This window comes from Perissodus microlepis, chromosome 13 (assembly GCF_051167445.1).
Source record: "Perissodus microlepis isolate ML-2025 ecotype Zambia chromosome 13, ASM5116744v1, whole genome shotgun sequence".
In the NCBI taxonomy this organism is placed as follows: domain Eukaryota; kingdom Metazoa; phylum Chordata; class Actinopteri; order Cichliformes; family Cichlidae; genus Perissodus; species Perissodus microlepis.
In genome coordinates, this window is record NC_140473.1 from 2,684,013 (window position 1) to 2,699,153 (window position 15,141).

At 37.1% G+C, this 15,141-nt stretch overlaps 2 protein-coding genes across 2 annotated transcripts; one reads left to right on the top strand and one right to left on the bottom strand.

The window, feature by feature from the left end:
* Positions 1-6,041: 6,041 nt before the first annotated feature.
* Positions 6,042-6,737, bottom strand: LOC146374486 (uncharacterized). The gene has a single exon (XM_084949189.1). The coding sequence runs from the start codon at positions 6,735-6,737 to the stop codon at positions 6,042-6,044; it is 696 nt and encodes a 231-aa protein (XP_084805315.1).
* Positions 6,738-8,223: 1,486 nt separating this feature from the next.
* Positions 8,224-8,955, top strand: LOC146374487 (uncharacterized). Its single transcript, XM_084949190.1, has 2 exons — positions 8,224-8,264; positions 8,358-8,955. The coding sequence occupies exons 1-2, from the start codon at positions 8,224-8,226 to the stop codon at positions 8,953-8,955; spliced, it is 639 nt and encodes a 212-aa protein (XP_084805316.1).
* The last annotated feature ends 6,186 nt before the right edge of the window (positions 8,956-15,141 follow it).

The window sequence follows — 15,141 nt, forward strand, 5'->3', positions numbered from 1 at the left end:
AGATATGAACTACTAATTTGGTCGTTAACAATTTAAAGAACAAAAAAAGCTAAATCATAAGTATCATAGATAAATTGTTTACTTTTCCTTTTAGTTTCATGTGGCCACTTTATTGGTTTTAAGAAACACACAGATGGAAAGGCGAGTTACTGTAAATTAAAGTTAAAGGTGGGCCACATCCTGAAAAAGAAGAACTCTATGTTAAAAATCAACCATCTACTCTGCGCTGTGAGTGTGACCTCATGTCAGTGGGGGTGGGTGGGGCTACCACAACTTCCCCGTTCAAGACAAACTCATCATATTACAGATTTTACACTCCAGTTCAACTGAAAGCAGTTCTCAGGTCAGTGAAGGCAATGTTTACAATATTATTATTGTTTGTACTTGAAGAGGAACATAAATATGATGAAATGGCCTCATGAGAAGGACAGTCAGTGTTATGCGATTGTACTCATTTCTATAGTGTTTGCAGTTTGTGCTTCTGGATAAATACAGTGAATGGAAATGTGTGTATTGATAATGCAATAACTATACCTGATTCTGTTCAGATTAAGTCAGTTCAGTTTTATTTATATAGTGGCAATTCACACTGGCTGCCTCACTCTGGTTGTTGTTGTGATTTGGCACTATATAAGTAAAATTGAATTGAATTGAAATTAAAGTGCTTCATATAGTCAGAGAAACTCTACACTATTAGAAAGAAACCCCAACAGTCACATATTACTTGACAGAGACATGATGACACATCAGAAATTAGTTTTTATATATTTGCTACAAAGAAGCTTCCTTAAATAAGTTAGTTGTTTGATCCTGGAGACAGGAGGAGCCTGCTGCATAATTGTTTTTCACTTTAATTTTCAGGGTGTCTTTGAATTCTGCCCTCTGTGGGTTTATCATTTTCATTTCAATCAAAGATGCTATTTTGTTCCACTGGTGTGTTATCCAAGTGCTTCTTAAATCTTTTGCACAGTGTCAGTGAGTTTCACAACATTAAAAGAAAACCATTTTCACCACCTGCTATTTCATGGGGGGTTTTTTTGTTTGTTTTTCTGTTTTTTTATTCAAAGTCAGTTGAAGATTCTTTCAGAACTCCAGCACACAAAAATGAGAGAGATGTGGAACGTGCTGATATGGATCTTGATCTGCATTTTCTTTTCCATGACCGTACTGTTCTTCTTGTGTGTGTGCCGTGAGGTACGTAAATATGTCACATCTCTTTTTAGAACAGAATAGAATAGAATGCCTTTATTGTCACTATACAGATGTACAATGAAATACACAGCATCTCATACTCAGTGCAAATATGTAGGTAGGCGTGTGTGTGTGTGTGTGTGTGTATTGTATCTTTATTTCAGACATATACAGAAACCCCCCCCCCAAAAAACTCCAATATATACACAAGTACACATACTTATATACATATTTACAAAAACGAATATATATGTAAATACACACACGTATGTGCTCAGATAAAACAAAAAAAAGAAAATAAATAAAATAAAACAGAGTCTAAATGACATGAAATGACAATTATTAAGTCTGAAATGGAGTAAGAAGAAGTATAACATACTTATCAATCCCTACCCCATGCTCAACATTCTATTGAATCCCACTATTCACCTAATTCCCATCATCGCTTACCCCACACAATAAACAAGGAGAACATGTATAAACATAGCTACAGTGATAATTTAGATACAATTTAGCATAGTTATATATACAATGGGTGATCAACTTTATCAGTTTCATATTCTTCCAAAAGCAGTTTTCGAAACATCTTTATGAACTGACTAATGCTTGAACATTGCTGTAGGTCCACAGCAAAACTGTTCCACAGTTTTACCCCACAAATAGTAACACAAAAGGTTTTAACCTTTGTCCGTGCTTTAAGAGTCTTCAGATTTAATTTTCCCCTCAATTCATAGTCCCCTTCTCTGTCAAAAAACATCCTCTGTACATTTCCTGGTAACATATTGTATCTGGCCTTGTACATAATTTTTGCAGTTTTATATTTTATAAGATCCATAAACTTCAGAATTTTTAATTTCAAGAACATGATGTTAGTATGGTCTCTAAATCCCGCTTTAGTAATCACCCTGATTGCTTTTTTCTGAATTTTACATAATGGTTGAAGTGAAGTTTTGTATGTATTTCCCCAGATTTCCACACAGTATTCCAAATATGGCAATATAAGTGAACAGTAAAGTACCTGGAGTGATTTGGAAGGCAAAAAATGTTTAGCTGTACTCAGTACAGAGATGCTTCTTGACAGTTTAGCTTGTATATGCTTTATGTGAGGTTTCCAGCAGATTTTATTATCTATTATCACACCCAGAAATTTTGTATCAGAAACTTGCTCTACTTCAACATTTGCTCCAGCATCTTTTTTTACAATTTCCAAATAACATAAATGTAGTTTTTTTTTTTTTTTTTCAAATTTAGTGATAACTTGTTTCTGTCAAACCTTGTTTTCAGTTTAATAATTTCTTGTGTGACAATTTCCAAAAGCTGCTGTGAATTCTCTCCAGCACAAAAAATATTTGTATCATCTGCAAATAAAATAAACTGTAATATATCAGATGTTTTACATAAATCATTGATGTAGATGATAAACAGTTTTGGTCCCAATACTGACCCCTGTGGAACTCCACAAACAATGTCCAGGCACTCTGATTGATATTCACCAATCTTCACAAATTGTTGCCTGTCTCTCAAATAACTCCTTACCCACTCTAGCACCACTCCTCTAATGCCATAGTACTCCAGTTTATCAAGTAATATTTCATGATTAATTGTGTCAAAAGCTTTTTTTTAGGTCAATGAAAACACTAACTGTGCATTGTCTTTGATCTATATTGTTGGTGATATTTTCAATTAGTTCCATTAATGCCATAGATGTTTGGTCTGAAATAGTGATGCGCGAATCATGAACGAATCGTTCAATACTCGAGAATCACTTTACTGACTCATGAATCATGATTCACAAGCCCAACTGACTCACTGACTCATCCCTGTTGCTGTTAGCAGCAATGTATCTAGCTTATAATTAAAATTGTGGAGAAAAACACAGCATCCAGTATTGTAACAAAAAAAATTCTCAGAATCACTCAGGACTCGCTCACCCCCTCCTTCCTGTGCTGAATCATAGAGCGAACGAATCACTCACTCACTAACCCCCTCCCTCCTGTGCTGAATCGTAAGTGTAAGCGAATCACTCAGGACTCACTCACCCCTCCCTCCTGGCTCACAGCTTCTTCTTCTTCTTGGTTGGCAACCAATGTTAAGGCGCATTACCGCCCCCTGGCTCACAGCTCAGTGGACATTTAGATGAGAAAATATATATTTAACACATTTAAGGAAAATACTAATAAAATAAATAAAAAAATATATATTAAAATTAAAAAAATAAATAAAATAAAATAAAATAAAAATAAATGTTTATTAAGCAATTTTGATAGGAAATTGCTTAATTTTAGAAATGTTTTTGCTCTTTTTTCTCTATAAAATAGCTGTTTTCTTTTAGAATCATTCATCTTAGCAGTAGGATTTACATGAAAAGAGAAACAAATTAAGTTTGAGTGAAAATGTACATTTTTTGCACTCTCTGGTCAACTGACTCAATGAATCAAATGACTCAAAAAACCAGATTCACTTTGGTGAGTGACTCATTAAAACTCGATTCAGTAAAAAGAATCAAATTTACCATCACTAGTCTGAAACCATACTGACTGTCCATTATTATTTTATGTTTATCTATAAATTTGTCAAGTCTATTAATGAAAACTTTTTCCAGTATTTTTGAAAATTGTGAAAGTAGAGAAACAGGCCTATAATTTGTGAATGGTGTCTATCTCCATTTTTAAACAGTGGTATTACTTTAGCTGTTTTCAGTTGTGTTGGGAATTCACCAGTTTGTAGAGACAAATTGCAAATGTATGTTAAGGGTTTGGAGATGCCATCGATCACTTTCTTAACGATTTCCATATCAATGTCATCAAAGTCTGTAGAATTTTTTGTTTGTGATTTCCCAACAATATCAATAATTTCCTTTTCTTCTACCACCGTTAAAAACATTGAATGAGGATTACAGTCAATGAGTTTAGTTTCTTTCTCTGCAGAATCTGTTATATCAGGAATTGTATCAGCCAAGTCTGGCCCAACACTTACAAAGAATTTATTGAACTCATTAACCACATCACTCATGTTACTAATATTTCTATCATTATTAGCGAAATACGGATATAAGGATAATTTGACTGCCTAGAACCATTTTTAATGATGGTATTTAATGTTTTCCAAGTCCCTTTAATATTATTTTTATTCATATTTAATAATTTCTCATAATATTCCTTTTTACATGACCTCAAAATACTAGTTAATTTATTTTTATATTTCTTGTATTTATTTTCAGCTTCTGTACTTCTGTTCTTTATAAATTCTCTATATAAGGTATTTTTCTTTTTACATGGATTTTGTAATCCTTTTGTAATCCATCGGCACGCTGCATATTTTTGTTTTTTACTATATTTCTTTACTGGGCAACGGCTATCATATAACAGTTTAAATTTTCCTAAAAAAGCCTCATAAGCTTTATCAATATTTTTTTCCTTATACAGCACCTCCCATTCTTGCTTAAGTAAATCACTTTTAAATGCATTTATGGACTCCTCTGTTCTCACTCGTTTGTATTTTGTTGTATTTTCCTGTTTGACCTTCCTGTAATTGCTGTTATACACTACAAAAACAGGTAGATGATCACTGATGTCATTAATTAGGAGACCACTTATAGATTTGTTTTCTATTTCATTAGTAAATATATTGTCTATTAAGGTTGCCGACTTTGCTGTAATCCTGCTGGGTTTAGTGATCACTGGACAGAGTCCCATGCTATACATTGTATTAATAAACTCATCTGTCATACTATGTTTGTTTGGATTTAATAGGTCTATGTTGAAATCCCCACAAATGAACATAACTTTTTGATTTGTCCTAATAAATGTTTTATCTACCCACTCCTTAAATATTTCAATATTAGAACCTGGTGTTCTATATATACAACTTACAATGACATTTTTCTTTTTTTCCATACTAATTTCTATTGTTACACACTCTAATATGTTGTCCACCACCAGCGTCATTTTTTCCACCACCCTGTATTTTAAATTTTTGTCCACAAACAAAGCCACACCCCCACCATTCTTATTCTTTCTGTTCATAAAATTGAGTTCATATCCGTTTATTTCAAAGTCCACTCCTTTCTCCATATTAATCCACGTCTCAGATACTGCAATCACACTGAATGGATGTGCAAATTTGCTTAAATGGTAAATGGCCTGTATTTGTATAGCGCTTTTACTAGTCCCCCCTAGGGACCCCAAAGCGCTTTACACAACCAGTCATCCACCCATTCACACACACATTCACACACTGGTGGAGGCAAGCTACAGTTGTAGCCACAGCTGCCCTGGGGCAGACTGACAGAAGCGAGGCTGCCATGTCGCGCCATCGGCCCTTCTGGCCAACACCAGTAGGCGGTAGGTGAAGTGTCTTGCCCAAGGACACAATGACTGAGACTGTCCCAGCCGGGGGCTCAAACCGGCAACCTTCCGATTACAAGGCGAACTCCCAACTCTTGACCCACGATCGCCCCAACGATTCGCTTATATTGTGAAAGTTGGCATATAAACTTCTACTATTAAAGTGGATTATGGACATTTTGCAGTCAGCCTTGACAGTTTTATTGAATTGTTCTTCAGTATAATAACAGCAGGTGTTACTGATGTTAAAAAAGTTCAATCCTGGATCAATTTCCTGCTCTGTGAAGTGTGTATTGTATTCCGTGTTTTGTGGTGAATTTAACTCCAGATTCTCATGATTAGCAATCCTCTGTGATAGCAGTGTATAATCCCCAGATGTTAAATTAGTTGATTGTCTCATGATTTAATATGTTGTGCTTTAGCTTCCGTTGTTAACTTCTGTTACCTGCTTTGATGAGTGTAGATTGTTTGTTCAGCTCCTTGCATTTGTAGTCATGTGACTTGTTAATATTTTTCCAGATCCTGGATGCGTTTGACGACCAGCACTTTGGCTTCCTCCGGTGTGCCATTGAGTTTAATAAATATTTTACAGTTTGCAGTCCAGGTATTTTGAATTTTACCCAGTTTCTTTAGGTGTCGTGCTTTCTTAGCCATGTCAGCGTTGCATTTGGTTAGATGGTCATTCATGTAGACGTTCGATCCCTTTAGTTTTCTCCCCTGCTTCAACAGTGCACTCTTGTGTTTCCTGTTTACAAATCTTATGATGACAGCTGGTTTATCACTAGCGTTTCTCCTGGGCAGAGGGTGGCATACCTCGATGTTATTACAGTCCAGGTCGATCCCTTTTGACTGCAAGAAACCAGCCACCTGTTGCTCTGCAGAGCTAACATCCAGTTCTCCATGCTCCTCTTTGCTGTCAGCAGTCACAGCCCGAGCATATGACCGAGGTTTTATGTGTAGCCCTGTGATGATCACATCGTTCATTCTGGTGTATTGCTCCAGGTCCGCGACCCTGCTCTCCAGATAGACAATCCGTTTCTCCTTCTCTGCATTCTGATTGCGAAGCGACCTTATCTCCTCGACAATGTCCAGGATATATTTCTGCTGTAGCTTGATAGCTGATGTTTCTTCAGTTAAAAAGTCCATTGACTTTAAGATGTCCTCAATTTCCTCAGCGGTCGGTGTTCTCTTAGGCCCCATTTAGTTTGCTCTCTCGCTCGCTCCGTTCAGCGAAAATTCGTTCAACAGTGTGTGTGTGTGTGTGTGTGTGTGTGGCGGGGGAGATGGGGGTGTACAGTTTCTGCAGCACTATGTACATGTGGACAGTATTTACAGAAAATATATATAAAATCTGTAAATATACAGTCGGTTAAAAAAAGAAAAGAAAATATTTAGTATATACAGTATGGGTTAATTTACAGTGGTGGTTTATAGAGGGAATCCTTGGAATGGGGCGTGGAACTGTGTTTATTGGTGCATGTGTGAGTTCAGGGTGGTTATGGGTTTTGGGAAGAAACTGTTCTTGAGTTTGTGGGTCTTTGTGCTGATGCACCTGTAGCGCTTCCAGGTTGAAAAAGTTAAAATGAGGGTGGGAGCTGTCCTTGATGATTTTTGTCTCTCTGTTGAGGCAGCAGGAGGAATAAATGTCCATCAGGGAGGGGACAGGGCAGCCGACGCTCTGCCTCCTGAAGTCGACTGTGACCTCTTTGGTTTTCTTGGTGTTCACTGCCAGGTTGTTCTCTGAACAGCATGCTGCCAACTTCAGGACTTTCTCTCTGTAGACTGGGCGGTAATCGTTCAGACTAGTGATGGGAGACTTCTTCAGCACAGGGATGATTGTGGCTGATTTTAGACAGGATGGGATGGCTGCCTGATCTAGTGAGGTTGAAGATTCTGGTGAGGATGAGGGTGAGCTGGTAGGCACATGCTCTGAGCACCTTGCCAGGTACTGCATCTGGATGGGCAGCCTTCATGGGGTTCACTTTAGATTTAACACAAGATAAATGTGATCACTCTCGTAACAACTATATGCGTCTCTTCAGCATCACAGAGTCAACATGTCTGTATTCTATATGCAGGGTTTTTTGGTCATAAAAGGTTTTTGTTTTTTCTGTAATTTTTCACACATCTGTGTTGCTCCTGCAGAAAAAGGAAAACACTGACACCTGCTGTTCACTGTTTGTAACTGCTTCTGGTAATCTTCCAGTCTATTCTGCCTCTGACCTTTTAAACACTGGAGATCGAATTTTACTTACTTATTGTAGTTGAAATAAAAATATTAACTCTCTCCCAGTGATGACAGTTTAACACTGTCACTTCACAGCAAGAAGGTGCTGTGTAACCCATATCAGCCTGGTTCAAATCTCCCGTTGTTCTCCCTGTTTCTGTTGGACATTCATGTGAGATTAATTTGATATTTTAAATTAGCCATAGTAGAAAATTCATCTTTAATTTATGGTGTATATATATATTAATCTACACCTGCAATATGTGCAATATGTCAAATTTCTTATTGCATTAATATGGTTTCAATTATTAATATTTCCTGCAGGGTCACAGATATCAGGTTCCTGTCATCTATTACACAAACCTCACCATCTCTGTTCTGATCCATCACAGCATGACGTTCTTTTGGAGGATATTAATGCATGATGTCATTGCATGTTTCTTTTACTATTTTGCTGTGATGGCCAGTCTTTACTTCAAATCCTGCATTGCTCTGGAAAGGTACCTCTCTGTGTTTCAGTGTGTGTTCACTTTCATGTCTCTGAACATTATCTTTTACTCTGAAGCATCATTTGATTCTCTTTTGTGTTGCAGGTATTGTTTCATCGCCTGCCCACTGTTGGACTGCCTCAGACAAACTGAGGGTTCTGTGCTGGTCTGTGTTCTGGTCTGGGTCTTTTGTAGTGTTAGTGTTGCTCTTGCTGTATTTTCATATGAATTTGTACGTTTAATTATTTATGCCGCCCTCCCTGCCCCCCTGTTCATCTTCTGTCTCGCTGGGACACTTAAAGCTCTGCCTGCTGCCACCTCAGTGCCCACTGAAGAAAAACGAAGAACTGTAGGAACCTTGGTTCTGTTGCTGCTTAATTACTTTCTCATAAACCTTCCTGCAGTCACTCTGTTAACTTTGAACTTTGAGACACGCTTCCCTGTAAAAACTACTGATTTTATCATTATGATCTTGTTTCTGTTTAGTTCATTGTTGGACTTCATTCTGTGTATTTTCATGCGTAAAGGACCCACTGACAGGCTGCTGGCACGTCTGTGCTGCTGCAGTATGGAGAGCAACAACACAGGAGATGTGACTGATGTTAGCACAGACAGGTCAGATCATGTAATCAGAGATGAGGGGAAAGAGAAAACAGGGTCACATGACAGGAGAGATGTTGAGGAATTAGAAAGAGTGAGATAAGTAAACACCATCCTTTCCAAATATTTTTAGCTGTCCCCTCAGACTGTCAATCACCTAAATTCCTGTTCTTTGCACCAACTGGGAGTAACAGGAAACATTGTTTTGTTGAGTAGTTGAATGTTGTAAACGAAAATGTACAAATTATTTTGTAATTTCTTCTAAATAGCATGAAGGTGGTGCAGTGATTATGTCACCTCACAGCAGGAAGTATGGGGACTTTTATTACATTTTTTTCCCTGTCCTGTCTGACAGTGTAGCAGTCAGAATTGTCTGAAGGAGAAAAAGAACTAAACTGTCATGAACCGGGCCGCACGGCCATGACAAAAAACCCAGACATGGATAGGAATGTCTTCCAAGAGATATTTTTTAAATAAATAAAACAGAAAAGAAAACGCACTGTCAAAAAACACAAACTGTGGTGTGTGTAGTCAGTACCATCAGTAGTGTAAGCGAGTGGATGGGTGGAGCATGTGCATGTAATTCTGTTAAAAGCAAAGTTCAACCCCCCCCCCCCAAAAAAAAAAAAAAAAATGTTTTTTTGTGTTTTGTAAGTTGATTAACTATTTTTTGAAGCTGTATTAGTGAAATAAAAAAATATATTGAAAAGAAGTTTGATAGTGTCGTTTGATAAAGATGTCAGACAGCTGTCATGTTCCATTTTTTTCAGTAGGAAGTCAGGGGAAATATCTGTTGTTTAAAAAGATTTAATTTGCTTCAGCAGTTGAAATTACAGGTTACAGCTCTGGACATCTGTGTCAAATCAAGCTTCTGTCTTCACACAAAAGTTGACCGTCATCGAGCCGTACAGATTTTATACTGCGAACATAACAAATGATTATTATGGCTATCTTCTTCCAGAAGCAACGTGGCAGTCCTGCTGTCTCCTTACGAATCCTCTGAGTTTACGTCTGACTTCACCTCGTATCTGCTCCTTTCTGGAATCAGAAAGACAGACACAAAAACACCTCCCTGCCTAGACTTGATCATTTTAATATTACTGATTCTAAAATCTAGTTCAGGACATTCTGTTCGGACCAGAGAATATCCTTCAGCCATTATCAAGTGTGATGTGTAAGCATGCAGCAAATCCCCTTGCCCAGGTGTTGGATCTTACAGACCATCAGCCTGTCCCCTCAGGAGAACGCACCAAATGAAAACAGGCATTTTATCTTCTAAACATGATTCAGTGTTTCTTTTGATCATTAAAAGCCCAAGCATGTCAATTTATGTCTCAGCTCAGCCATGAATCCTCCTCGTCTGATTCATCACTGACCCCAACCAGCAACGGCATCTGATAGGGTGGTACTGCCTGTTCTTCCATTAGTGCCGCTGTTATTAATCTGATAATTAGTCTTCAAACATGGGATTAGACAACATCTACAACAAGTCAGTATAGCTGTGAATGTAGCCAATGACACCATCAATGATAAATAATAGCTTCATATTTTCTAAATATATTAGTCAACCACTCACCCAGAGGATCTTCAATCCCAGAAAATTCCTTCCTCTCATTTGATAATGTCTGTAGTCCTTCCATGCCCTAACTGACCCATCCGGAGCTGTATCATTTGGAATATATATACAACAAGCCAACCCACACATTGAACACACCAATCCCTTTTCCACCCAGAGCATATCAAACAGCATCCTATTCTGGACTGTCATAAGTGACTTTATCGTAAACTGTACTCACTGTCCTGCTATTGCATTCCTAAAAATCAATAAAAAGACAACTAATCTGTCGTTGTGATCAGTGACCACAGTAAAACTACATTGATGCATTTATGGTGTCAGTTGATAGTTTAAAGTCTTAAGATAAAGAAACCCACTACAGAACCATATAGAAGTGTCTTGCATCTTTTCAGGACCTTAGTCATGTAGGTGTTTTATGTAATTAATAAAACTTCTAATCTCTCAATTTCCCTTGAAGCAAATGAAAGGAAACAAGAAAACTCGTGTGAACACAGGGTAGTTTTAGTTAGTGGTCTAGCTGCTTTATAACAGGACATTTATACTCCCATGCTTAATCTACATCATGTTATAACCACAAAACCCTCTGAAATGCTGTGATGAATCTTTTGGTCCTAACGTAATGTGCACGTGTTTGTTTACCCATCAAAACTATTGTGACTGGCCTGTGGAGTACCATGGCTTCATCCTATACTTTTATGCCAGACAGTAACAGTTATCGCATATGAGGAATAAAAAGCATAGTCTGAATATAATGTCTAACAGATATCAGCAAAATGTCAAAGGGAGAATGCTGAAACTACTGTGATTCATCAGACCTGGGTGGTTTGAGGTTCTGTTTTTATTTTTCATTCTAGTTTTTATTTTATTTTCCCAGGTGAAGCTGTCTGGCTGTCTTTGTCTCAGGTCTTTGTCTGAGGGTCGAGTCCCTCAGTGTGTCTCAGTCTCTGCTCACCAGTGGGGACTTGTTTCATCAGGCTCCAGGTGTAAGAAAGACAGGTGGTTCCACAGTTCCCCACTATATTCTTCCCATTCATACAGTGACATTAGGGCCACATCAATCTGGAAATTAATAGTTTGTCATCCATTCACAGCCATGTTTGATCTCAGTTTTGATACCTGTGCTTGTTTTGGACCTGTGCTTCTCCCAGCTGCCTGCTACTGCTGTTGTTTGGACACTGCCTGCTCAACAATTTCCAGATTTATAATGTGGCTCTTAAAAAACACAAACATAGAGAAGCAGTTTTTAATAAAGGTAAGACAATCGTGTATATATTGCCACTGCTGATAATGGGCCGTGGAAACATCCAAGTTTAGTTGTGGATTCATGAGTCTTTCCTTTGCATGAAGAGCTGATCTAACTTCAAGCTGTGTACAAGTTTACATCACAGGTCACTTACAACCCACTATGATGTTAAAGGGGCCAGACTAGTTGTCTGTATGATAAAGAAAAGCTGCTGTAAAAAAAATAAATCTGTGAGCACGACTCGTTGGACTTAAATTGTAAGAAATAAATTTATAAAACTGCAGAAACAAGTTCTTGTAGCTCATTGCCCAGACGTTGCAGTTGTATGTGGGGGCAGGGTTTGTTTGTTTTTTAAACTGTAGTTGTAAACAAACACTGAAATTTCTATCATAGAAAGTGAAAACCAGGAACTGTCCTCATCTCTGACCATCTCTCTCTGTCCCTGACAAAAACCATCTGACAAAACAGCTCGAGTATGGACCACCACAGCCCTACAGGACTGTTTTGATAACACTGTTTTGAGTGTATTTGCAGAAAGATCAGACTTGGAGGGTCACACATCTGCCATACTCTCATACATCAACTTCTGTGCTGGGAGTGCAACGACAACAAAGATTGTTAAAGTGTTCCTGAACCAGAAGCCATGGCTTAGCAGCGAGGTGCGAGCTCTACTAAGAGCACGGGACAGTGCCTTTAAATCAGGAGACCAACAAGTCTACAAAGAGACACGCCAGTCTCTGTTAAAGGCATAAAAGAAGCCAAACGCAAATACAAACAGTTTCAGTTTCACTTTATTTATATATTGGAAACTCAAAACAACGGTTAGCTTAAGACACTTTATACTGTAAGATAAAAACCCTGTATTATTACAAAGAAATCCCAACGATCATAGATTAATTAAGATTAATACATATTTACACACACATACATATGTGTGTGTGTGTGTGTGTATTTAATATGTGTGATAAGTTTGTTAGGTGCACATTGCAAGTAGAGTCTAATGAAACATTTCTAACGTCAGAATGGTCCAGGACCATTTAAAGGCCACACATTTTAATTTCCTCTGATCTAATGAATTAATCTTTATTTGTAAGTTTGAAATCATCGTTCAGATTTTCTGTCTAATAATAACAAGAATTTCTTCTGGTAAAATCTATTGTCTGTAGAACCATAGAATATAATCTGGGAAATTATTAAACCACTATCATCCCTGATGGATGCATGAATGCCAGCAAACAGCACGTCAGAATCAGAATACTTTATTGACCCCTGAGGAAATTATAGACAGTTGCTCCAAGACAGTAAGAACAGTAAGTAAATAAACTAAAACAAATAGCAATAAATAATACAATATATTACAAAGTTACACCATATTGTAAAATTGCCCTAACACATACAAATGCCTTTCCAGCATTGATTACTGATAGGCTGTATTGATGAGTCGTGGAAGAGGAACACACCCAGATGTTGGTGTCAAAAAGCCGGGAAATTATTTTTCAGGCAGCTCATTATAACGTCATGGCAGGATATGATATCATGTAGGATATGACAAAACTCTGGAGCAAATAATCAGAATTCCCACTGATCATAGAGTCACTTTGGATGTAAATGATATTTAAATCTTTACTTGCTAAATATTACATTTGACTAACAGATGAAGTTAAATATTTGGCCACTACATTGTGTTATGGAGCTGCAAATGGCACAATTGTTTAGTTGGTTTAGCAATGAAGAATTAAAGTAAATAGTAAACAGAATGGACTTTCTAAACAATATATTTATAGTTATTTTATGTATTTATTTCTGTTTTAATTCCAATTTAATGCACTGCACTGGGCTGTACAGTAGTGCAGTGGTTAACTTTGTTCAAGTGTCATAGTGATGTATTTAATAGTCAAATAAAAAGAAAATCAGCGGTTAAGGAGTGCACACTGTGGTAACTTTGTGCAGATGCAAGAAACTGCAGAAAGCATAGTATTCTCTTATATTTGATTTTTAATTTTTTTCTATGAAGTTCCAGGTTTGTTATTAAGAAGAATTTGAACTCAAATGAAAGTATAAAGAAAATAAAACAAGCATAAAAGTGCTTTGATGATTTTTAGTTAGACTAGTACAAAGATAATTAAATAAAGCAGTATCACACAGTAAATAGTAAAAATGATTATCCATGATTCTGTGTTTTCTTTTCTGATAAAAAAGCAGAGAGCTGTAAGAGCTGGTCTCTTTCAACAAAGCTGAAACTCCTTCCACTGAACCAAATAAACAAAATATTTCCATTAAGTCAGTCTGCATTAAAAGCTTCAGGACCGCAACAGTCGTGTCAAAACTTTCACGCCTTTTCTCGGTTCACATCTCTGAGGTCACAGGTTCTGACTGAAGATAGTGATCTTTAAAAATCATCAACAAGGTGTTTGTTGCCACTTCAGCTACTCTGATCTGGTACATGAAAGATGGTCGAGCCACCAAAACTGCATAAATTATTCAGAGTTTGAAACTGGAATACCGATTTAATTTTAGCCATTATTCATTTGTATGGTTATTTAAATAAATCCTGCCAGAAGTGACAAGCATGTAATTTGTTTCATTTTACTGCATTTTTTATGTTTTACCGTTCAAAGAGCAGCAGATTCTGTTCTTCCTTTTTCAGTTTACTGATATCCGCTCAATGATTGTAGTAATGCCGCGTCTACTTTTGCCTCCCTCTATAACCAGTTATAAAGATAGTGTTCAACAATGTGTACTGGCATGTGAACAAATACAATCTTGATTAAAATGCATGCGCTTTTGTGAATGTAAAGTAAAATAAAACCACCAACAGAACAGAAGCAATGCAGCTGAGTAGCTGTACAGATCATTTGAATTAAAATATATCTTGACTCTCGCTGGCTTCATGTTTGGGCTTTTGTGAGTTTGAACATCAGTGAGTACGGGGTGGAGATTTTAAAGTGTGTTACCACAACTTCCTTGTTCAAGACAAATTGTCATATTGCAGATTTTACACAACGGTTCAGCTGGAAACAGTCCTGAGACAAGTAAGGTGGACACTTATTTTATACATATTCATTACATTATACATACATTATTTTAGAAGCATAGTTCTTAAAATAATAAAAACTGACTGAATTAGAACATCTGGAGATAGTTTATTAAAGTCACTACCTTCTTTTCTTTTGTGCTTGGAGTGAGCTTCTGTGTGAATGTGTTTGTTGGTAATGCACTAACTGTACCTCGTCGATCTATTTGACTAATTAATATAAATAACTTCTTCCACAGAATGTCAGGGTAACTGTAGCCTGCATAGCAACACAATGTGCAATGTGAACCATGCAGCCTAATCACACATGTTGATTTAAAACAGAGCCTGCAGCAGTAGATGTATTCATATGTATTACTGCTATGGTTAGTGCACTGATAGCTTTGACAGAACTGAATTAGATTTTTTTCAGTACATTTGTGTTGGTTCATCACAA